Source organism: Cetorhinus maximus, chromosome 21 (assembly GCF_964194155.1).
Source record: "Cetorhinus maximus chromosome 21, sCetMax3.hap1.1, whole genome shotgun sequence".
NCBI classification, from domain to species: Eukaryota; Metazoa; Chordata; class Chondrichthyes; order Lamniformes; family Cetorhinidae; genus Cetorhinus; species Cetorhinus maximus.
The window spans coordinates 42,144,626-42,169,107 of record NC_135899.1 but is presented as its reverse complement, the minus strand read 5'-3'; the positions used below and the strand labels follow the sequence as shown (position 1 = coordinate 42,169,107).

The following is a 24,482-nucleotide window of genomic DNA, read 5'->3' as shown; positions in this document are numbered from 1 at the left end:
AGTTCCTGTCTCTTGGCTGAGTCTTTTAGGATAGTTACATCATGCTTCCTTTGTTGTTTGACCCTGTATTTCTTTCTTTATTCTTTCATGGGATAAAAGCACCACTGGCAAGGCCAGTATTTGTTGCCCATCCCTAATTGCCCTTGAACTGAGTGGCTTGCTAGCCCATTTTGAAGGGCATTCAACCACATTGCTGGTGGGTCTGGAATCGCATGGAGGCCAGACCAGGTAAGGACAGCAAATTTCCTTCCCTTAAGGGAATTAGTGATTCGTGAAGCAGATAGATTTTTATGACAATCGATGGTAGTTTCATGGTCACCATTATTGAGACTAGCTTTAAATTTCAGATTTATTAATTGAATTCAAATTTCACCAGCTATGATGGTGGGATTTGAATCCATGTCCCCAGGGCATTAGCCTGGGCCTCTAGATTACTAGTTCAGTGACATTACAACTACACCATCATTTCCCAATATCATTGCACTTTATAAGTTATTTTCAAGGACATTGTCCAGGTCTTCTGCATTTCGACATGGACTGCTTCAGTATCTGAGGAGTTGCGAATGGTGCTGAACATTGTGCAATCATCAGCGAACATTCCCACTTCTGACCTTATGATGGGAGGAAAGTCATTGATGAAGCAGCTTAAGATGAGTTTGCATGAGTTGGCACTAAGTTGGCATAAAGGGTTATATAGGTCCATGGGGATATCAGTTGCATGGAGAGTATGAGGGGTCATGGAGGGACGGGTAGAGGGTCATGCATTGGCATGGGGGTATGAGGGGCCATGAGGGTGGGTAAGGGGGCATGGGTTGGCATTGATGAGGCATGGGGAGTTTATGGGGGTTTGATGGTGGGTGAAGGGTGAGGGCAAAAGGGCTATCTTTTATTTTAATCTTTTTTTAAAAATTTAAATCAACAAAGTTCCAGGGCACAGAGGCAAGCCTTCCACCTAGTCCATCTCCACACCCGGCAGCCTCCGCACTCGTACTGGCAGCAATGAACCTGACTTCTAATCCAGCCCACTCCCTGGAACGAAAATCCCATCTGTGGGCAGCCATAATTAAAGGTTGGGTTTGCAGAGCCAGGAATTCTCTTGTCTCTGTGCACCTCCCCAAGAGCGAAAATCTGGGTTAGCGTTAATGTTTCGAGTCCAATATAACTCTTCTTCAGCACTGAAGGAAGGTAGGGATGTGATGGGTTTTATGCTGTTGAAAAAGGGGGGATGGGCAGGCAAGCATGGGAACCCACAACATAGTATGTCCTAAACTTAGATACAAAGACATTCTGAAAACCAATCTCAAGAGTCTATAAGTTGGATCCTGCTACTTGGAAAAAAAGAGCTGGACAGTTTCATATGAAGAAATCTCTGTCATTAAGTAATCTCAACATTTGAGGAGAACAGTGAGCTCCCTACATGGCAAGAGAGCACACTGAAACGCCGGTGCGTTTCACCCTTCAAGAGTGACTTCCTATGCACTACTTGCAATTAGATCTATAAATCAAGATTTGGTTTAAGATAATTTATGTGACACCACCAACCAAGCTGGTGAGCAACTGAACACTGTCCTTGCTGAACACCCATTGTCAAAGCAACAGTAGAATCCACATTAATACCTGGTCTTCAATGACAAAATTAAAAGTAGATATTAGATAACATGGTATAGTATACTCTGGAATTTGGAAGGTAAAATGTGCTTTGATCAAATTTTTCAAAATATTAAGCGGAGTTGATAGGGTAGCTGAAGAAAAACTATTTTCACTGGTTGAGGGTCTAGGACTAGAGGACATGGCTAAAAATTAGAACCAAATCTTTAGAAGTAAAGTTAAGAAACATTTTTACAGACAAAGGGTATTAGAAGTATGGCATTCTCTTCCACAAAGGGCAGTTGATGTTATTTGTTAATTTTAAATCTGGGATTGATAGATTTTTGTTAACCCAAGGTATTAAAAGATATGGGGCAAAGATTTAGCCCCATAGATCAGCCATGATCTTAGTCAATGGTGGAACAGCTCAAGGGGGTTATAGGATAACATCTGTTCTTATTTTCCTAGTATCTCCCTCAAGAAAGGAGAGCAAAGATGTGATGAGAGATCACTACATCACCAATCACACCACTGACTACATCTCCATTTTGACATTTGACCACACTTTAATATAACTTGAATACCATGGACATTGTAGTTTTATTTAGCTGTATCCTTGTTTCATTCAATTTCTGGTTATTTACACTAAGTATTTTCTCTGTATATTCCAGGTGCAGTCCATAGAACAAAAGCTGGATATGCTGTTAATGATCTACAGCCAGAGTTTAAGCAAAGGTTCGGTGACAGCATTGACTCTGGCTGCAATGAACATTCCCCTAATTGACCAGGACCTGACCTCTGACTATCACAGCCCTGTGGACACTACAGATATCTCCATGTCTACCCAGACGTTGAACATATCTGCCTCTACAAATCTAGAGTAAGGTGATTAGAAGGTCCAGGTGACCCAGGCTGATCTGTAACCTGACTGAATGTAGTTAATGTGGATTGGCACTGACAGATCGAAGAAGACATTTAAAAACCATCATTATTGTTTTTCATTTTAATTTAATTATGTCTTTTCTGTACCAATGATCAACTTTTGAAGAACAGATCTCAACACTTAAAGGAATATCTTCGGTGACCTCTAGGACCATCACGAGCCCAAAATGAGAACAAAGTTGGATGATGTATCCTGTGATTCCAAAACTACAGACAACGTAATTCATCAGTATGGCCTGTGAATGCTTTTACAGAAGCCTTGTAGCCATCTTCCAATCCTAAATTCAATAGTGCATCTGCACAAAGCAATCCATAGTAAAAGATGTAAAGTTGGCCAAAAAAAACTAATAGGTTTTCCAGATTAAGGAGGAATTCCTATTTTCTATTCAGAACATTCCAATGAAATGGTTTATCATATTCCAGGTGTGTCTGAGATTCCTGATTTTTGCTTAGCTTTCTGCATTAAAGGAATCATGCGAAAGGTCAGGCTGAACTCAATCTAGCACCATATCAATAGAAGCTGGATTGCAGACAGATTTCGATTATATTCTCAGGACTCTGGCCAATGTCAATATTCTGTTAGAGTGTGACCATATACCTGTGGTCATCAGTATTTTAGTGACCTTCCTAGACGGCATTGGAAACATCTGTCTCTGAAGCAGGATATTAAAGAAACAGCTGGGAAAATTCTAAAGATCCTTGAGGAACAATTGAATCAAATCCTGTTTTGGGAAGGGCGTTATTGGAAGGTTGGAGATATAAAGATGGGAATGCTCCGATGCATTATGGCTGTGATTTTCTACTGCTGTCTGTGTTAGCCTGTGATTGTCTTCCCATCAAAATGAAGGGCTGTAAAATGAAATGCTGTCAAACACAAACGCACAAAACCCAAGTGCAATCTTCACATAAGACTTCAGAGCAGGACAACATTTCTCAGTGATGCCCTTAGATAGCAAGTGGAGTATAAAATGTAAGAGAAATCGAACCTAGTCCTGTGTTTGGCTCATGTCAAGTGAAAGAAATAAGGACCCCAGTGACTATACTTAGAAATGCAGTATTTGAGAACCATTACTACCAGCCCCCTGTCCATCTGTTAGCCTATATATATATGATTCAGGTTACAGCTGTAACCTCACCTACAGCTGAAAAGCTAGCTAACTAGAAACCCAAGCTAAACACCGAAGCAATGTAATGGTGGCATCCCATTAAAGCACATGCTCATGGGCATTGCTAGCCTTCATATATCACATACAAACTCATCTCACAGCGAGACCAATGCTCACAGATCTGTGATTTTTTTAATGTATGTGATAGAAGAAGGAAAACAGATAGAAAGGAAATGACAGCAAGAAGACTGATCTTCTCTCTATCCTTGTAACTTGCCGGCGTCAAACCAACACATTATTTATGAAGTTTTCAAAAATTGGCAGTGCTACTGTTAGAACATCACTAGCTAATCATTATAAAGGTCTTCCTGCCTTTGTATTGCTAGCTTAGAAATCATGAAAGAGTTTAAGGGGGAGCATATACTGAATCATCAATCATTTTAAACATTATGAAGAGTGCTGGATTATATTGTGCCTCTTGGTTATGTCCTGTTAGTGTTTTCTGCTTTTGAACTGTTGGTTAGAAGCAGACTGGGCACACAAAGAAGGACTTTATCACCATCTCTCTGAAATGTCTCAGGTTGCTTCACACTTGCTTTCAGGTACAATGACTGTCATGCAGGCAAATCTGACAGGCATTTAGATCATAGCAAAAAAAACTCAAACAGCAATAAGATGTTAATCTGTTTTTGTGGTGGTGTTGGCTGAGAGAACCATATTGGTCAGGAAACTGGGTGAACTCCCTGCTCTTCAAATTGTGCCTTGGGATCTTTAATGTCCATGTAAACCACTGGAAAGGGCAGTTTTCTCCCTTAGTATTGCACTGCACTGTCACTATCACTAATATGAGATATAAACCCACGCCTTCTGACTGAGTGGCATCAACTGAGCCTTTGTGCTGAAATATGAAGAACTACCCCAGTGACATCATGAATGGAAACCGTTGATCGCGGATTTAGTGCCTATTCATGAGGCCAGTGGAACCAAACTCTCAGATATTGTATGGAAGGGAAATTGTAGACAAAATGTCTGCTCCCAGGAAGCTTCCAAATGACTAGTGTCCTATTGCATAAAACATCGCACAAGGAGTAACTAAGAGATTAGAAAGTTTACAGGCAGCTGCATTTTATAACAGTCACAATTCACCAATTCAGAAATCTCAATTTCCCCCTTTTAAGTAAGTTGAATAAATTGGCAACCACTCTGACAATCAGTTGTTGCAAATGATTCACTGAAGTCTATCCCGCAGTCAGAGGAAATCCTGAGCTACACAGAGAGATTTGCAGTATAATCTGAAGTCCTAACTTTTGAAAGAACCCTTAAACCATTTTCCTTTTCTAGCAACTATCATTCAATACTAAAGACACAAATTCTTTTCTTGGGAAATTCAAAGCTGCAGTGCTTCTCTTTTACTATTTAACTATTGAATACAAGAAGCCTCTGTGTTCTCCTAACACCACTTAGTAAGGTGTGGCAAGGTTACCTACATCATGTTTTGCATGCTTGGCTAGAATACTAGCTGAGTCGAGTCTTGCAGGCTTTATTTTTATTTATTTACCATCTAATGTGAAGGTGTTACTGAGAAACATTGACCTGTTGGACAGTTTAGGCTGTTTTGTACAAAGATCATTCTCACAAATGTGCTGTACAGGATGGAGCCATGCCCACTAGCTAGGGACATTGAAAAATCATGGGCAGTGTGCTCTAATATATGCACTCAACTGGTATGGCTCTCCACCTGGGGACAGTACATTCATAATGTCAGCCCAAATGTTGGTATCAGCCAGAAACTCAGAGACATAGATCTTGTTGATGGTGTCATCTTGTTGGTTATACCACACTAACAATGGTACCACAACACTGGAGATGCCACACTGCTAATGTTAAAATACTGTTTTGAGTATATAGTTAGTGGTATGACATTGATGTTTTTGGCATTGTTGGTGGTGTCACAATGGCAATGTTATGGATGGTGTTGTTACTGATGGTGGTGCCACATTGATGGCAGCATTACTGATGGCAGCATTACTGATGGTGGTGTTACTGATGGCAGTGTTACTGATGGCAGTGTTACTGATGGCAGCATTACTGATGGCAGGGTTACTGATGGCAGCATTACTGATGGCAGGGTTACTGATGGCAGCATTACTGATGGCAGGGTTACTGATGGCAGCATTACTGATGGCAGTGTTACTGACAGTAGTGTTACTGATGGCAGTGTTACTGATAATGGTATTATTGATGACGGTGTCACAGATGATCTTGTCACACTTGTGCTGGGCCTACAGCCATGGTATAAAGTGGGACTTCAGCCTGAGCTCAGTAGGTGCATCAGCCAATAATACAATTCTGTTGTATTTCAGTTGCTGTAAAAAAAGTCACACTCGTATGGCTTAGTTTAATATCAGTTGATTGCCCAGCATGTTGATTTGACTTTTGTGTCTATTTCATGAAATATGAGCCACCAAGATTGTCAAAGAGTCCTTGTCTAAAGAGTGATTGGACCAATTGCCAAAAGATATATCACCAAACAACAGTTGAGCAGTTGCTAACAAAGCACTTGCCAAGGTGCCCAGCCCAATTAAACTGCTACACAAGAGTGGTGTCAAGGCTAGATAAAGGGACCCATAATTAATTAAAATCACTCACTCAGATATAACTCCAAGGGTTATAGGCTGATAGGAGAGAAGGTTTTCAAGACTTAGTCTTGTACTTCTGAGATACCACAGACTTTATTGTTCTGAAGCTGTCTGTGAAAGTAGGCAGCCACACATGGTTAGGAATCCATTTTTTGAAAATCCTGGTTTACCTTTTTGGGAAGGGAATATGTACTTACAATAATGCATTGTGAGTAATCAATTACCATCTCCAGACTTCATGTAGATTTTGTACCAGAAAAATGATAAAGGGTTTATGGTTAACTCATTACAAAGAGAACTTGAGGCCTGTTAAGAACATAAGAAATAGGAGCAGGAGTAGACCATTCAGGCCTTCGAGCCTGCTCCACCATTCAATAAAATCATGGCTGATATTCTACTTCAACACCATTTTCCTGCACTATCCCCATTATATTTTTAATATGTAGAAAGTATGGGGAGAAAATATGGGAAGGTGGTGGCACAGTGGTATTGTCACTGGACTGACAACCCAGAGACCCAGGGTAACGCTCTGGGGACAGGATTTGAATTCCCCTGTCCCCTGAATTCAGTAAAAATCTGAAAAATCTAAAAGTTGGATGATGACCATGAAATCATGGTCTGGCCTACATGTGACTCCAGGGTTGACACTTAAATGCCCTCTAAACAAGGGCAATTAGGGATGGACAATAAATGCTGGCCTAGCCAGCGACGCCCACATCCCATGAACGAATAAAAAAAATCTATCAATCTCAGTCTTGATGACTGAGCCTCCACAGCCCTCTGGGGTAGAGAATTCCAAAGATTCACCACCTCAGAGTGAAAAAATTCCTCAAATTCCTCCTCATCTCAGTCCTACATGACCTAACCCTTATTCTGAGACTGTGCCCCCTGGTTCTAGACCCCTCCAGCTAGGGGAAACATCCATCCTTCCTGTCGACCCTTTGTATGTTTGAATGACATCGTTCTTCTAAACTCCAGAGACAATCCCTCCATCCCAGGAATTAATTTAGTGAACCTCCATTGCATTCCCTTAATTGGCCCGCCCATGTAAAATGGCCAATTGGGTCCGCGCCCACCTGTGCTCGCCCCCGCAAAACCCCCCCAACGGGGGGAAAATTCTACCCCTGGATTTTTTTGAAGAGCTGGAACTAGCAAACATGATGATGAAGCTATTGGATTGTCATAAATCCACTGGTAAAAATCAGTTTTATTGATGTCCTTTAGGGAAGGAAGTCTAAAGCTTCTACTCAGCCTGCTCTTTTGTGACTCCAGTCTCACACCGATTTGGCTAAGTTTTAATTGCCCTCTGAAATGGCCCAGCAAACGATTAATGCTGACCTTGCCAGCACACCCACATCCTGAGCATCCTGAAAAATAAAATAGAGCTTTGTCTTTCTGAGAACAGGAAACTGTATCCTGACTGGTCTCAGTGTTTCATAGAATTTACAACACAGAAACATACCAATTAGGAGCAGGAGGAGGCCACTTGGCCCTTCACGTCTGCTCTGCCACTCAATAAGATCATGGCTGATCTGATTGTAACCTCCCGCCTACCCCCAATAACCTTTCACCTTCTTGTTAATCAAGAATCTATCTAGCTTTGCCTTAAAAATATTCAAAGACCCTGCTTTCACTGCCTTTTGAGGAAGAGAGTTCCAAAACCTCACGACCCCCTGAGAGAAAAAATTTCTTCTCATCTGTCTTAAATGAGCGACTCCTTATTTTTAAACCATGACCCCTAGTTCTAGATTCTCCCACAAGAGGAAACTTCCTTTCCACGTCTATTCTGTCAAGACCCCTCAGGATCTTAAAAGTTTCGATCAAGTCACCTTTTACTCTTCTAAATTCCAGTGGACACAAGTCTAACATATCCAGCCTTTCCTCATAAGACAGTCCACCCCTTCCTGGTATTAATCTAGTAAACCTTCTCTGAACTGCTTCTAATGCATTTACATCTTCCCTTAAATAAGGTGACCAGTACTGTACACAGTACTCCAGATGTGGTCTCACCAATGCTCTGTATAACTGAAGCATAACCTCCCTACCTTTGTATTCAATTCCCGACACAATAAGCAATAACATTCTATTAACTTTCCCATTCAATCCAACTACCCAGTGATGAATGTTAATGAGTTTTCTCCCACCCAACTTCATCTCAACCCATCAGCGTTTCCTTCTATTCCTTTATCCTCATGTGTTTATCTAGCTCCCCCACTAATGCATCTATGCTATTCTTTGTAGAAACGAATTCTAGCCATTCTCTGATTTTAAAAAACTAAGAGTATATTCCCTCTCCCTCCTCTCCACAGTTGGAAATTGCAGTAGTGTTTCTTTGTTTCAGTGACTGATCCGAATCAATATAAGGTCACATAACGCTGAATTGTGTCAAACTCTTGAGGCTGAGTCTCAGGACTGTGTCTGTTCTTTTTAGCATTCTCTCCACTCATGCAGCTGTTTTCTCAAATATTAACCATTCTTCAGGGAAATTGAAAGGAGAAATACTTTACTGATTTTGCAGAAATTTGTTTTGATTTTGGAATCTTCTTCTGGTTGCTTCCTTTTCCCAAGTTTTTCCATTTCATCTCATCAGGTGCTGATTCCTTGCTGGGATATAGCTTCAGATCGCCCATATTATTAGCATAGTGTTCAATTGTGAGGAGTGTCACGGTTGAGACCCTTCTGTTTCAATCATTATTCGTGACTTACGTGGATTTAAAATTCTTGGTCAGGAGAAAGCTTGGGGTTGGAACTTGAGACAGGACCCAGTTTGGTTGGGTCTCTGCCCCTTTCTCCCCAGTGAAGAATTCCAATAGCGTCCAACCCATTTTTATTCCAGAGGAAAAAGAAGTACCAGTGGGTTCACATCTCCCGAAAGATATCTAACCTTTTCTGCTGGTCTTATCCCCCTACCCCTGGTCAAAATGCACCTGAATCACACAAGTATATATATATAACAACCTGTTGGTAGTGGATTCACAATGCTGGGCTTCGGAGATAAATTCATTGGTGCTGGGATATACTCAGCTGAAAAGAGCAGCAATATATCAAAATAACCATCTTCAGCCAGAATATTTAGCCCCAGTCTCATACCCTTTATTCATTCACTCAGTGCCAGTCTCATACCCTTTATTCATTCACTCAGTGCCAGTCTCATACCCTTTATTCATTCACTCAGTGCCAGTCTCATACCCTTTATTCATTCACTCAGTCCCAGTCTCACACCCTTTATTCATCCACTCAGTCCCAGTCTCATTCCCTTTATTCATTCACTCAGTCCCAGTCTCATACCCTTTATTCATTCACTCAGTCCCAGTCTCACACCCTTTATTCATTCACTTAGTCCCAGTCTCATTCCCTTTATTCATTCACTCAGTGCCAGTCTCATACCCTTTATTCATTCACTCAGTCCCAGTCTCACACCCTTTATTCATTCACTTAGTCCCAGTCTCATTCCCTTTATTCATTCACTCAGTCCCAGTCTCATACCCTTTATTCATTCACTTAGTCCCAGTCTCATTCCCTTTATTCATTCACTCAGTGCCAGTCTCATACCCTTTATTCATTCACTCAGTGCCAGTCTCATACCCTTTATTCATTCACTCAGTCCCAGTCTCACACCCTTTATTCATTCACTCAGTGCCAGTCTCATACCCTTTATTCATTCACTCAGTCCCAGTCTCACACCCTTTATTCATTCACTCAGTCCCAGTCTCACACCCTTTATTCATTCACTCAGTCCCAGTCTCATACCCTTTATTCATTCACTCAGTCCCAGTCTCACACTCTTTATTCATTCACTCAGTCCCAGTCTCATACCCTTTATTCATTCACTCAGTCCCAGTCTCACACCCTTTATTCATTCACTCAGTCCCAGTTTCATTCCCTTTATTCATTCACTCAGTCCCAGTCTCTTACCCTTTATTCATTCACTCAGTCCCAGTCTCATACCCTTTATTCATTCACTCAGTTCCAGTCTCATACCCTTTATTCATTAAATTTGGCATCCCTGTGCTGGTCCTCTGAAAGAAGTATCTATTTAGTCCCAATCTCTTGTCCTTTCACCATAATTTAAAATGTATACATTTTCAAATAATCTATTCACCTGTATTTGCACCTAATACCCCTTTGCGTAAAAATAATTCTCTAACCTTGTCTTTAGTGTTATCCTTAAATTTCTAAGTTTCTATATTCTCTCCTTATAAGTTCATTCTCTCATCCCCAGGATAATTTTCGTATATCTCTTCTGTACCTTCTCCATGGTCTTGCGTTCTTCCAAAACTAAGGTGCCCAAAGCTGGACACATTGTGGGGTGCATTTTCAATTTGCCACCAGGACATCAAACTGCTATTGTGGATCAGCTGCCTGATTGCGAACTTGATATCTAACATGGGCCAGTTTTGTGTCGAGATGGCAAACAAAATCTGTCCCAATATTCTAACCACGGGTGGGGGTTGAAATTAAATTAGTGCATCAGAATTTATAATGTACCAGTTGACAACAACAGTGTTAACACAAAGCAGAACCGCATAGAAGTAAGATTTTTAATAAGATATTCACACATATCCCTTCCCTTATTGTTTCCAGCAGAGCCGTCTGATAATAGTCAGGAGCATCAACCCTGACAGTGATTGGCTAATTGAATTGATTCATTGTTGCTTTGCTGATGTTTAGCTCCACACAAACTGGGGAGAGCTGAGAATCTCCTCACTGGTTGCAGTTTTTTTATAGGGTATGGTTTGAACCATATTTTTTAATGAGATTTTCAATTTAAAAATGGAGCAGCACAAGTGAGATTGAATTGTACCCGTCCTCTGGAGATGGGACTGGGAAGCAAGGGGTCTGGTAAAGTGACTGCAGAAGGCTTTGGGAGGACAGTCTGATATCTTTCCACCACCACGAATTATTACCAATGGTACAAAGCTCAGCAGCATGGCCACCCGCAACCAATTAATTAACCAATTATCGGCCACATCCTGCCCTCGCAGGCATTTTTCCAGCATTGGGAGGGGCACCACCACATGGGCAGGCCACCTAGGTAAACCCAATGGGTTCCTGAGGGGGTGACCTCCCTTATGACTGCTCCATGCCTAATAGAGGGGCCCCTGGGGGCAGTGGCATCCTTGCGGCTATGATGCTGCCACCAGAAGGTGAACTGCATCCCACCAATTGCTGGATCTTAGCCTGGTTAGAAAAAACTTACCTGAACTTTGAGGCAGTGATGCAGCAGAGCTAACAGCTTGCTGATTAGGCCAGCAGCTCCAGGAGGTTGGCTGCCATCCTCAATTGGACGGCAGTGCAGGCAGCAGCTTCTTAATTGGCCACCACAGGTAAAAGACTGCCCAGGGTCCCACAGCCTGCCGGTGCGGGGTTGGGTCCCACTTTCAGTCCAAGCGATGCGACTGCCTACCTTTTCAAAAAATTCCAGCTATGGTCACATAATCTGATTGAAAGATCATTTACAAGAAAAAAGGTAAGGCCAAAGGACTGGAGTGGGTTGAAATGTATATTTGCCTGATTTGGCACATCACAGTGACAACTGTGTTCTTCAATGATGTCAGAGCCAAAACAGTGGTGCAATAATAATCAGGAATTTAGAAGTGGATGACTAAATGATTTGCAGCTGGTTTTGTCGTAGTCCTGACAGAACCTACCCCCTCCTGCCAACATTACTGCCGCCCCTCCCTCCATACCCACTTGCTCTGAAATGATAGTTAACAGTAGATTTTGCCAGACTCCACTGTATTGGAGGGGCCTTGCACATATTGGATAAATGCAAGGTGTTTGCATTGCTGAGAAATTTTACTCCTCAAGGTCGCACTGTTTGTGTTGAATTGTTACCCTCTGCATAAGAACAAGAACAAAGAAAAGTACAGCACAGGAACAGGCCCTTCGGCCCTCCAAGCCTGTGCCGATCATATTGCCTGTCAAACTAAAACATTTTGCACTTCCAGGGTCCGTATCCCTCTATTCCCATCCTATTCATGTATTTGTCAAGCTGCCTCTTAAACACCACTATCGTACCTGCTTCCACCACCTCCTCTGGCAGCGAATTCCAGATACTCACTACCCTCTGCATAGCTAGTCTGAGACCTGGATGGGTAAACATAGACTGCAATTATTCCCTGTCAGATACTTCAACAGGCTCTAAATGGTAGAGGCTAAGATAAAAGCAAAATACCGTGGATGCTGGAAATCTGAAGAGCCATACAGACTCGAAACATTAACTGTATTCCTCTCCGCAGATGCTGTCAGACCTGCTGAGTTTTTCCAGCTGTTTTTGTTCTAAATGGTAGAGTCCTGGGAGCAATTTTCCAGATCTCTGAGCTGTTTTAGCAGAGTTATTCAACTGAGTAAAGGGACCAATCTCCAGCTTTGAACTCCTAATAGCCTTGTGACGAACACCCAAATCACTAATACGCACACCTGGAGGGTGAGCCTCAGGCGTGTAACATCATGAAATGATCCTTTTAATATATTGTAAAGAATCTATGACACTATTGACTACATACAGTCTGTTAAAGGAATGGGCTGAGTATTTATGGTCTCTTGTTCTCTTTCTTATGTTCTGACAGGACAGGTTATGTTGTACTGAGGCAGGTTAGAAATAAACTCAAATTAGGAAGAAACAGGAAGCAGCCAGAATTTAACTGAATTCAGTTCCTCTGCCCTCCACATGTTCCACTTTTCCAAGATGATACAGAGATCACAGGACAGTGGAAACAAATTGAAATTGGGAGGGTGAACTTATTTTTCAGACGGAATCCCCAGTAATCAGGCTGAAAACCCCCACATTGTGCTGGAGATCTCCTATATTGTTATGGGAGTTACCCAATTTAAATCATTGCTTCTGTGTCCAACATCTCATAAAAGAGTGTTTCCTCAAAACACACAGATAAACAGCCTTCAAAATCCCTGGTCCTTTGATTTAAGTGTTATTTTCCCTTGTCCTCAGGTATGTCACCACATGGAGGAACAGGATGATATTGTGTTCCTTTACCTACAGTTCATGTTAAAGATGGAAGGAAGATGAAAACCCAGCTCATTAAAACTGTACAGAGCAATAATTTACTCATTTGGTGTGGTTTGTGACTTTAATAATCCACAAACTTCCCGTTTACTGAGAACAGGGCTTCAGAAGAAACCCTAAATGTAACCTGACAAACCTGGGATAAATATGTTGGGGGACGACAGTGCTGACACAGAAAATTTATGCCTATTTTCACATTTACATAATAGAAATCTAAGGTATCAAGTACAGTTGTGATTTTCAGCTATAAACCTATCCTTTCAGATCCATTCTCTGATTATGCAAATTCGCAAGGAATTATAGTTGCATAGAAACTTCTGGGGCCAATCAGCGAACAGTGTAACTTCCAGGCAGCAGGTCAATGACTGAGTTTGTCTCCCATAGTTGACTGCATGTCATTTAACATTGTTTTAGACTGTGAGCCTTGGTGTGGTGGATGTACTTTGGGTGCAATATTTTATAAACAACCCCCACTCCCCTTCTCCCCAGCCCCGCTTGGCATTCTCTTGCCAAACCCTGGTATTAAATATGTGACCTTCTCGTTGCTTCACTGTTTCCACAAAAGCCATCCCCTAGGTGCTGATTCATGTGGATGTTTTACTGCTCTATTGGGTGTACAATCTTGTGACGAATCTGAATTCTCTGCATTGACATGCACTGGAACTGTGGAGATAGGGCACATGGTGTTGGCACTCTCTTCTCCTGCTGTTCAAATTTTACTCTGTTGGTATTAAGAAATGAGTAATTAGTAACTGAATGGAAACCCTTTCCAGTTTCTCCTGGAGAGGATCTCTGTTGGATCTTGATGATGTCATTGCATGTTTAACCATCTTCAAACATGGCATCAAACAGGGCCTTTCCACCTGAGGAAAATTGCCCCTTCAACAATTTGAAACATATTATTGTTATATTATTATTAATGATTGCTAATTAATAATAATACTAATTAGTAAGCCAGGTACCAACATGCTAGTCTCATTATCCCAATTCTAACTAGGCCTGGCTCCATTAGATGACCTTAAGCTGGGCTGGAACGTAGGGTATATGAAAAAGGTGTACTATATCCAACCATCACACCAATCACACATAGAAACTGCATGTCATGGAAGGGTTGCACATTTTGTCTCACTGACACCAACTGCATGAGATGCATGTCCCTCCACCCAGTGCTAAGCAAATATTATTGGCACAAGGCATGTCAGTTAACAGAATTAGGGGAGAAGTTTTTCAAAATGCCATTTAGATGTAAGTTTGTTTAATTTCCAGTAATCTCCAATAATGCAATGTCCTCTTAAAATCAGAGTTAAGAACCCATGAATATACATTAGTAAAAAGACAATCCTAACCAGCTTCTAATCAGTTTTGCTTAACAGAGAAAAGAGTACCTCACTCGGATAATGAAATGTTATTTATTACAATAAACTTTTATGAAGAATTTGCCAGTTTGTTGTGATTCACCCATTGTTCATTACTGTGTCTTTATTACAAAAACTCTCCAATATTGCCTAATATTTTTCATATTTGGGCACAAACATTCCCTGTACACAAGCATGCCAGACTCTGCACACACTCCTGTACACAAGCATACGAAACAGTGCACGCACTCCTTGTACACAAGCATGCCAGACTCTACACACACTCCCTGTACACAAGCATGCCAGACTCTGCACACACTCCCTGTACACAAGCATGCCAGACTCTGCACACACTCCCTGTACACAAGCATGCCAGACTCTACACACACTCCCTGTACACAAGCATGCCAGACTCTGCACACACTCCCTGTACACAAGCATGCCAGACTCTGCACACATTCCCTGTACACAAGCATGCCAGACTCTGCACACACTCCCTGTACGCAAGCATACCAAACAGTGCACACATTCCCTGAACACAAGCATACCAAACAGTGCATGCACTCCCTATACACAAGCATGCCAGACTCTGCACACACTCCCTGTACACAAGCATACCAAAGAGTGCATGCACTCCCTGTACACAAGCATGCCAGACTCTGCACACACTCCCTTTACACAAGCATGCCAGACTCTGCACACACTCCCTGTACACAAGCATGCCGGACTCTGCACACACTCTCTGTACACAAGCATACCAAACAGTACATGCACTCCCTAAACGTAAGCACATCAGGCAGACACTCTCTGTGCACAATGTTACAACCAGGATGAGAGAAATGCCACAAATTATCAAGCCCCACTACTCCACAGGCCATACCATTAATTTAAATGTTTAATTTTCTCACCAAAATGGCCAGTTGTGTACCTATATCACTAGTACCCTGAAGTAAAGAGACTCTGACCAGGCTTCTTCCAAAAACTCAGAATGATCAATTTATTTTTAAAATAAAACAAGTACTGGTTAACACACAATTGTAATTGGGAAGCATAACTATATATCTCTTCCTAAAGAAATCCCCCCAGCATACACACACACGCACACAGACAAACAGGACAAATAGATAGAGTCTCTCTGCAGAGATGGGCTTTGGAGGATCGGCATTATAAAATAAAGGTCCGCAGGGTCTCGATGCTGTCGAACTGGAGTTCTCTCGTGTGAAGTCAGGCCACTGATCCTGGTAGATACCTGCAAGTTTCCACCAACTGTCCAGCTTTGCAGGTCCAAATGCAGACCAGTTACGCTCAGATGAGGGTTCTCTGGCTGCAGGTTGATAGCCTCACACAATTTCAGGCAAGGGAGAGAGAGAGAGCCTTCCTTTCTCAGCTTGTTCTCCAACAGAACTGCTTCCAAAAACAAGCAGGTTCACAACTTAAGTTTTTTTCTATCTCCCATGTGATTTCCAGCAAGTTACCAACCTTACTTTTCGGTTTCCCCACCACTCTTGTCCCCCCAGCCCCATCAATTAAAATGATTGCAGTTCAAAATAAACAACCAGATCTTCCTCAAGAACCATAAAGGTCAGCTGATTTCTTGGAAGAGGCCTGCTTGCTGACAGATCCAGAGTGAATTTATGACCTATTAAAAAAATCCCAGGTTAGCATCCAGATGACCAGATCATACCAGGTCCACCCATTTTGTAAAAGAAAACTTCAGTCTTGAGAGATATCTTGAGAGTCTGGGAAGAGTGTCCTGCAGTCAGTTCTTGTTGAAAATAACAAGAGTGACATCACAAGACAGCGCGAGAGAATGGCGGAGAGATCAGAACCAGCGCGAGTGCGGGGAAGCTTCAAAAAGTGATGTCAGCACAAAGGTGAGAGCTGATTGGTGAGTAGTGGGTAAGTGTTTTTCTCTAGTTTTTTTCTCCAGTTTAAAATAGATTAAGCTAAGGAAAGGTAAGGGTTCTGGTTTTCATTTAAAGTACATAAATAATTTAATTTTTTTTACTGTATTTAACTTAAAGTAAGGCTTTTTTTTCAACTAGAGGCATGACAGGGCAGCTCAGTCCTGTGTTATGTACCACCTGCAACATGTGGGAAGTCCTAGACGCTCCTTGCACTCTGACCGACCACATGTGCAGGAAGTGCCACCAGCTGCAGCTACTTGAGCTGAGTTTCTGAGCTTGAGCAGCAGCTGGAGGCACTGAGGTGCATCCGTGAGGCTGAGAGTTTTGTGGAAAGCACCTTTTTAGACGTAGCTATCCCACAGCTTACAGAAGTGCAGACAGAGAGGGAATGGGTGACCATCAGTCAGAAGAAAAGTGTCAGGAAATCCCCAGGGTGCATCTCGCTCGAGAACTGTTTTTCTGTGTTGGAAAACAGTGAGAGTGACGGTTCCTCTGGGAGTGCAGCCACACTCATGGCACTGTGAGTGGCTCAACTGCACAGGGGTGGGGGGAGGAAAGAGAGGGGAAGAGCAATAGTGATCAGAGACTCGATAGTAAGGGGAACAGACAGGCGTTTCTGCGGCCATAGACGTGACTCCAGGATGGTATGTTGCATCCCTGGTGCCAGGGTCAAGGATGTCACTGAACGGCTGCAGGGCATTCTAAAGAGGGAAGGCAAACAGACAGAGATCGTGGTACATATTGATACCAACCACATAAGTAGATAAAGGGATGAGGTCCTGAAAGCAGAATTTAGGGAGCTAGGAAACAGATTAAAAAACAGGACCTCAAAGGTAGTAATCTCTGGATCACTTCTGGTGCCACACACTAGTGATTATAGAAATAGGTTAGACCAGATGAATGCGTGGCTGGAGAGATGGTGCAGGAGGGAGGGCTTTAGATTTCTGGGACATTGGGACCGTTTCTGGGGGCAGTGGGACCTGTACAAGGCGGAATGGGGCCAACATCCTTGCGGGGTGGTTTGCTAGTGCTGTTGGGGAGGATTTAAATTAACTTGGCAGGGGGATGGCATCCTGAGAGGAGATTCAGCAGGGGGAGATGCACAGCCAAAATTAGAAGAGAGAGCAAGTGAGTCTGGAAGGCATAGAAACTATAGGCCAGTTAAGGCACAAGGGAGTTTGGCAAGGTTGGATGATATTTATTTTAATGCAAGGAGTCTGACGAATAAGGGAGATGAGTTGAGGGCACAAATTAACACATGGAAGTATGATGTCGTTGCTGTCACAGAGACATGGTTGAGAGAGGGGCAGGATTGACAGCTCAATATTCCAGGATATAGGGTCTTCAGGCGAGACAGGGAAGGAGGTAAAAGAGGGGGTGGGGGGGGTGTATCGCAATATTGATCAAGGAATCAATTACAGCAGTAGGGAAGGATGACATCTTAGAAGGCTCCTCAAATGAAGCCATATGGGTAGAACTTTAAAACAAAAAAGAAGCAATCACATTGCTGGGAGTGTACTATAGGCCCCAAAACATTCAGAGAGAGATAGAAGAGCAGATACATAGGCAAATTTCAGAGCAGTGTAAAGATAATAGGGTAGTAATAATGGGGGATTTCAACTTCCCCAACAATAACTGGGTTAGTCATAGTGTGATAGGTTTAGAGGGAGTGGAATTCTTAAAATGCACCCAGGAGAGCTATTTAAGTCAGTACGTAGAAAGTCCTACAAGAGAGGGGGCGGTCCTCGACTTAATTTTAGGGAATGAAGCCGAGCAAATAGTAGAGTTATCAGTGGGGGAGCATTTTGCAGATAGTGATCATAACTCCGTTAGATTCAAGGGCCAGAATTTTCCGGTTGACATGTTGGTGGCGGAGCCCGCATGTCAGTGCGTAAAATAACGCGTGCCGACGTCAGCACACGCCATCGCGATATTTCAGTGGGCGGGCGCGATCAGTTCACCCGCCATTAATTGAAGGGCTCGTTAAGCCCCTTAGCTTGCTAATTGTGTACGATTTTGAGGGGCCCGTGTGAACTTCAGGTCGGCGCACGGACCCAACGGGCAGGCGGGTAGGAGATTATTTAAGAAAACTTTTGCAATGTCGGGATATGTGGACTCAGAGGGGTTGTTCATGTTTTTCACAAAGTTATAATTGATGAAAGTGTTTAAAACATACCTGTGTGATTGTTAGTAGTTCTCATCGATTTCTAAGAGGTTTTTGTGTAAAGTGAAACCAGTCTACAGACAGCATTCTTTTTTGGCCTTGCAGCTTTCCGGAGGCCTCCATTTAGCCTGGGGATATGGGTTCTGACCTCTCCACTGGAGGCAGCTCCCCTGAGGAGGAAGGGAGGGATAGAATAAGGAGGAGGCCAGGACTGGACAATCAGCCACCAAGCGAGGCACCTTTGGGAGGACAGGCGCAGGCACACGGGGCGCAGGGCCAAGAGGTTGTCCAAGGCGGAAGGAGCCACAGAAGACACCACTATCCTGCTGCCAGGGTATACAGGCGGCGAAGCAGCGACCTCAATATGACTGAGGTGCAGTGCCGAAGGAGGCTCTGACTCTCAAGGGAGACAGTCAACTATATCTGTCAGATGATTGGCCCTGAGATCCCCCCTAACTGTGTGGGTGGATACCCCAAGCCAGCGACTCTGAAGGTCACAGTTTCCCTCCATTTCTATGCATCTGGCTCCTTCCAGGGCTCGGTCGGTGATCTTTGCGCCGTCTCCCAATCAGTTGTCCACACTTGTGTCAAGCAGGTCACAGGCACTCTGTTCAGACGGGCATTGACCTTCATCCACTTCCGCTATGACCAGGCAAGTCAGGCACAGCGAGCCAGAGGCTTCACGGCCATTGCTGGCTTCCCCCGCGTCCAGGGTGCAATAGACTGTACACATTTGGCCATCAAGGCGCCAGCAGGTGAGCCCGGTGCCTTCGTCAGCAGGAAGGGCTTCCACTCCATGAAAGTGCAGATAGTGTGTGATCACAGGATGCAGATTCTGCAAGTCTATGCAAGGTACCCAGGCAGCTCCCACGACGCCTACATCCTCAGACACTCCCAGGTGCCGGGGCTCTTCAGTGCTCTGGCTCGGCTGGATGGTTGGCTGCTGGGTGACCAGGGCTACCCCCTCAGAAGGTGGCTCATGACGCCTCTCCGCTATCCAAGAACAGAAGCTGAGCAGCGCTACAATAGGAGCCACGGCTCCACAAGGGCTGTGGTGGAGACAGCCATTGGTCTCCTCAAAATGCGCTTCCGTTGCCTGGATCGCTCAGGGGGCGCACTCCAGTACCCCCCAGATCGTGTCTCTGTGATAGTGGTAGTCTGCTGCGCTCTGCACAATCTTGCACTGGAAAGGGGGGATGCAGTTGACGATGAAGACCTTGATGCCTTGGATGAGGCTGCACATGATGAATCCAGCAGTGGCTCAGAGATGAGGAAGCACAGGGCGATGATGAGGGGCAGCACGCTGACCCGCTACTACACCAAGGAGGCAGGGACACCCGGGACACTTTAATCCAACGAACCTTCAGCTAGGTCCACACACATGGATCTGCAGGACCAGCCTTGCCTGGCGCTTCCACACGTGGCACTTAGGTGCTACATATTCCACCTCATCAACTGCAACTAAGGGCTTAGTACAGAAACATCAATCTCCACTCTAACACTCATGATAATTATGTGAAAATGAAAAAAGCACCACAATGGAAAGACCCTCAGCCATGGTAACAAAGGTGGACTTTATTCTGTCCACAATTAAAGCCCACATGATTGTTCAACAATGTTACAAAAAGGGGTCCCTATTCTAAGGCCAACACAAAATCACCAGTGACATACCCGTTGGGTACCTAATGTGCCTTATGCTTATGTTTGCGGGTGCTACGTCTAGGTGCCGCCCCATCGCTCGGAGTGGCTTGTGAGACAGCCTGCTGACTCTGCTGTCCTATTGGGCTCGATGACCTTGGCAGGCGTCCTCTGGCCCATGGAGCCTGTGATGGCCCCGCCTGGGAGGGAGTGGCCAGTTCCAGAACTGGCACCTCCCCAGTTGTCGCAGCCTCAATGGAAGAAACGTTGACTGGCAGAGGGGCGGAGGAGCTGCTGCCCTCATCCGGAGCGCCCTGAGAGGAGATCGCAGCGATGACAGGGAGCTGCTGCACCAATGTGAGGTCCAAACCTACCTCCATGCTCACAGCAGATGCATGGGCACCGAGTGCCTGGAGCTTGGTGTCCACAACATCTCCCACAATGCAAAACACTACCTGAGGCCAGAACCGCTGTGAAGGCTTGCAGGTCAGAGTGTAACCCAATCGTATTTTGATCCATTTGGTGGAAGCCCCTCTCTCTGAGAGTCGCCGATCTCTCATTGAAGGAAGCCCGAAGGGCAGATTCTTCACATGCACTCTACCTAGACTCCTCCATCGCAGAGAGCAACTGAACCATTCCCTCATGCAACCCTGCCAGATGCAAACGCACTTCCTGCTGCCTGTCCTGCAGCTGCTGCAATGGGGACAACTCCAGAGGCACATCATCAGTGCCGGACTCAGCATGTGCCTCGTCCCCTGCAGCCCTCCGGCTGCTGGAGCCATCGGCACTCTCTGCCCCTACCATCTCCTCCAGCGATTGTGATGTGCCCTCTCCACTGTGACCCGGGACACTAGCCAACGGTAAAGTCCCTACCGAGATGTGTGTGTCTGCGCTGGTGCCTGGCTGGCTGAAATGATGTGCCGCAAGTTGCACATGTTGCCCCTCAGGTGTGGAGGGGGGGCGCTGCATTGAGGACGTGCGGGTCGCTTTGGTGGTGTTGCTGAAATTAACAACAAGGACACTGCATCAGTTAGCGTTCATTCAGTTCAAACATTCATCCCTTTCCCCCCCACACTCATAAGTAGCTCATCCTTAAAGACCCTTAAAAGAAGAACATTGGTGAGGTCCAAATGAGTCAAGACGGGCCCCAAGCATTAAATGCACATGCAGACAGGCTGGTTAGATGGTCTCATGAATGGCACATGGCTTGTAAAGAAGCAGAGGAGTGGGGAGAGTGCAGAGGTATCTGATGTGGATGCATTGTTGCCTGGATAGTTGCGCGACTGAGGAAACATTTCAAACAGTTGTGTCGTTTTCCGCCAAACACAGGAGATTGAGAGGTCATATTATTGCCCTTCATTCTGTAAGGAGGGGCATAGATTGGGTGGCCAGAAGGCAACATTTCCCCTTGGTGCAGGGATAAGTAATGTGGTGGCGTACATCTAAGCTGAGTGCCATGAGGTTCACAGCTGAGGTGCTGAGGACCTTCTGGACAATATAATGTGGGCCGCACTGGCTGAAAGGGTGCTGGAGGTCCCAAACCCCCTAAGATGAAATAACTCTTTGGCTGTGCAGCAGAGTTCCGATGGCATGTGAGACCATGGTAATAGTGGTCACAAATGGGATAAGGTGACTTTGGAAGGTGGTGGAGAGGCTATTCCTCAAGGGGACGAGGGTCCCTCCTGTATGACCCAGATGTCAGAGTGTCTCAGTCTGTGAATGAGCATTGTAGCAGCATTAACGATTGCAGCAACCATCAGTGGTTTGGATGGTGGGCAGACAGAGTGGATGGGACTGTGGACCTCAAATACCCCCAGCCGCCCTGGCCTCCTGACTGCTGCCCAGCTCTATGGCCTGCTCCTCAAAGGGTGTGAGACGCTGGAGGAGGGCGCGCCCACCACCAGTCCTCTGGTGCTCCCGGGCATTGTGGTTACTTTTTGACTGCAAAACACATAAGAGGATTTATTGGGGCAGGTCGCTTATGTACTCTGCACGCACACGCCGCACCCCAACCACGGTGGGCCATCTGAGGCCTCCAGCAGCTCCTGTCCACACTACTGGTGCTCAGTCCCCAGAAGATAGTACGGCTGGTCCCAACCCCCTCCCCCAACGGTCTGCTTGGACACATTCGGCGTCCATCATTTTGAATAGCACAAGGGTCCTAGCGCCCATGGAAAGGAGGATCAAATAGGTGCAGCACCGATGCCAGCAGATGGGACTTGCCCAAAAGACCTTGAGGCACCCCCTGGACCATCTCATTACCATCAATATGGCATGTGTTGGAGTTCTGAGTATGTGTCTACCGGCCTCCCCTGCAGGTTGCCCCCAAACTACTCAAATGCCACAGAAACCAACATATGCTGTGGGGAAAGCCCTTCTTCTCCTCAACCACTAAGGCTGATGCATTGTCAGTACCCATTTGCCCACCCAGCGTGCGCCAGATGCCCTATGCAGCAATGACAGCAAGACATGATGGTGAGGGGGGTTGGTCAAAGGCTAAGGCTGCCTTCTGCCTCAAATAGCCCAGACAGACATGGTACTCACCTGTCCAGAGCGCAGCAAATCATTGAAGCGTTTTCGGCACTGTGTGCCAGTGCGTCTGACGTCATCATGGGCACTTACAGCCTCACCCACCTCCTCCCACGCCTGGCTGGTAACATGGGGGGCCCTCCTCCTCCCAGCCTCAGGATACAGAACATCACGTTGCTGGCCCACCTCTTCCAGGAGGACAGCAAGGTATGCGTCCAAGAATCTGGGTGCACTGTGGCCCCCCGCTGGCCTCTCCTGCAGCCTGCCCCACTCCTCCTCCACCTCCACCTCCTCCTCCTCTGCCCTCCTTGGAGCATTTTTACCTCTCTCTGAGTGGCCATGGTGCACTGCCTCAAGCAGGCTGCCTGGCCACTCTTTATACAGGCTGCTGGCTCCCCATTGGAACCGGCAGTCTGAGCACGTCCGCCCCCACGACTATTTTCCCGTGTTGCTAACCCGCTGGGCGGGCCTTAATTGGCCCGCCCGTGGAAAATGGCGGCGCGGCCCGTTTCTCCAGCGGCAATCGGCCGCACGGCCGATCGACGAACGTAAAATTCTGCTCAAGGTTGTTATGGAAAAGGACAGGGATGGGCCAGAAATCAGAGTTCTAAATTGTGGGAAGGCCAATTTTAATAAGATCAGATATGATTTGGCCAGAGTGGACTGGGAGCAGCTACTTTTAGGTAAATCTCTGTCAGAGCAGTGGGACTCATTCAAGAAGGAAATAGGGAGAGTACAGGGCCAACATATTCCAGTAAAGACAAAGGGTGGGACCAACAAATCCAGGGAACCCTGGATGTCGAGGGATATACAGGATTGGATAAAGAGAAAAAGGGAGGCTTATGGCAGATATCGAGGGCTCAAAACAGCAGAAGCCCCAGAGGAGTATAGAATGTGGAGGGGGGAACTTGAAAAGGAAATTAGGAGAGCAAAAAGGGGGCATGAAGAATCATTGGCAGGTAAAATAAAGGAAAATCCAAAGTTATTTTACAAGTACATTAAGAGTAAGAGGATAACTAGAGAAATATTAGGGCCCATTAAGGACCATAGTGGTAATTTGTGTGTGGAGCTGGAAGATGTAGGTAGGGTTCTAAATGAATATTCCGTGTCGGTGTTCACAAGTGAGAGGGACGACGTGGGTATGGAAATCAGGCAGAAGGACTGTGATATAATTAATGAAATTAGTATAGAAAGGGAGGAGGTTCTAAGTGGACTGGCAGGTTTAAAAGTAGATAAATCTCCAGGCCTGGAAGAAATGTATCCCAGGCTGTTGAGTGAGGCAAGGGAGGAGATAGCAGGGGCGCTGGCAATAATTTTCAATACCTCTCTGGCCACAGGAGAGGTGCCAGAGGACTGCAGGACAGCCAATGTGGTACCGTTATTCAAGAAGGGAGGAAGGGATAAACTAGGGAACTACAGGCCAGTCAGTCTAACCTCAGTGGTGGGGAAACTATTGGAAGCAATTCTGAAGGACAGAATTAATCTACACTTGGAGAGGCAGGGATTAATCAAGGACAGTCAGCATGGTTTTGTTAAGGGAAGGTCATGTCTGATCAAGTTGATTGAATTTTTCGAAGAGGTGACCAGG

At 45.0% G+C, this 24,482-nt stretch overlaps 1 protein-coding gene across 1 annotated transcript in view; it reads left to right on the top strand.

The window, feature by feature from the left end:
- The window catches only part of kcnq4 (potassium voltage-gated channel subfamily Q member 4), a 596,979-nt gene extending 593,491 nt beyond the window's left edge, over positions 1–3,488 (top strand). The window contains exon 14 of the mRNA XM_078566896.1: positions 2,259–3,488. Within this exon, the coding sequence (XP_078423022.1) occupies positions 2,259–2,471 (213 nt within the window). The 3' untranslated portion in view covers positions 2,472–3,488. The remainder of the gene's footprint in view (positions 1–2,258) is intronic.
- Positions 3,489–24,482: the final 20,994 nt, after the last annotated feature.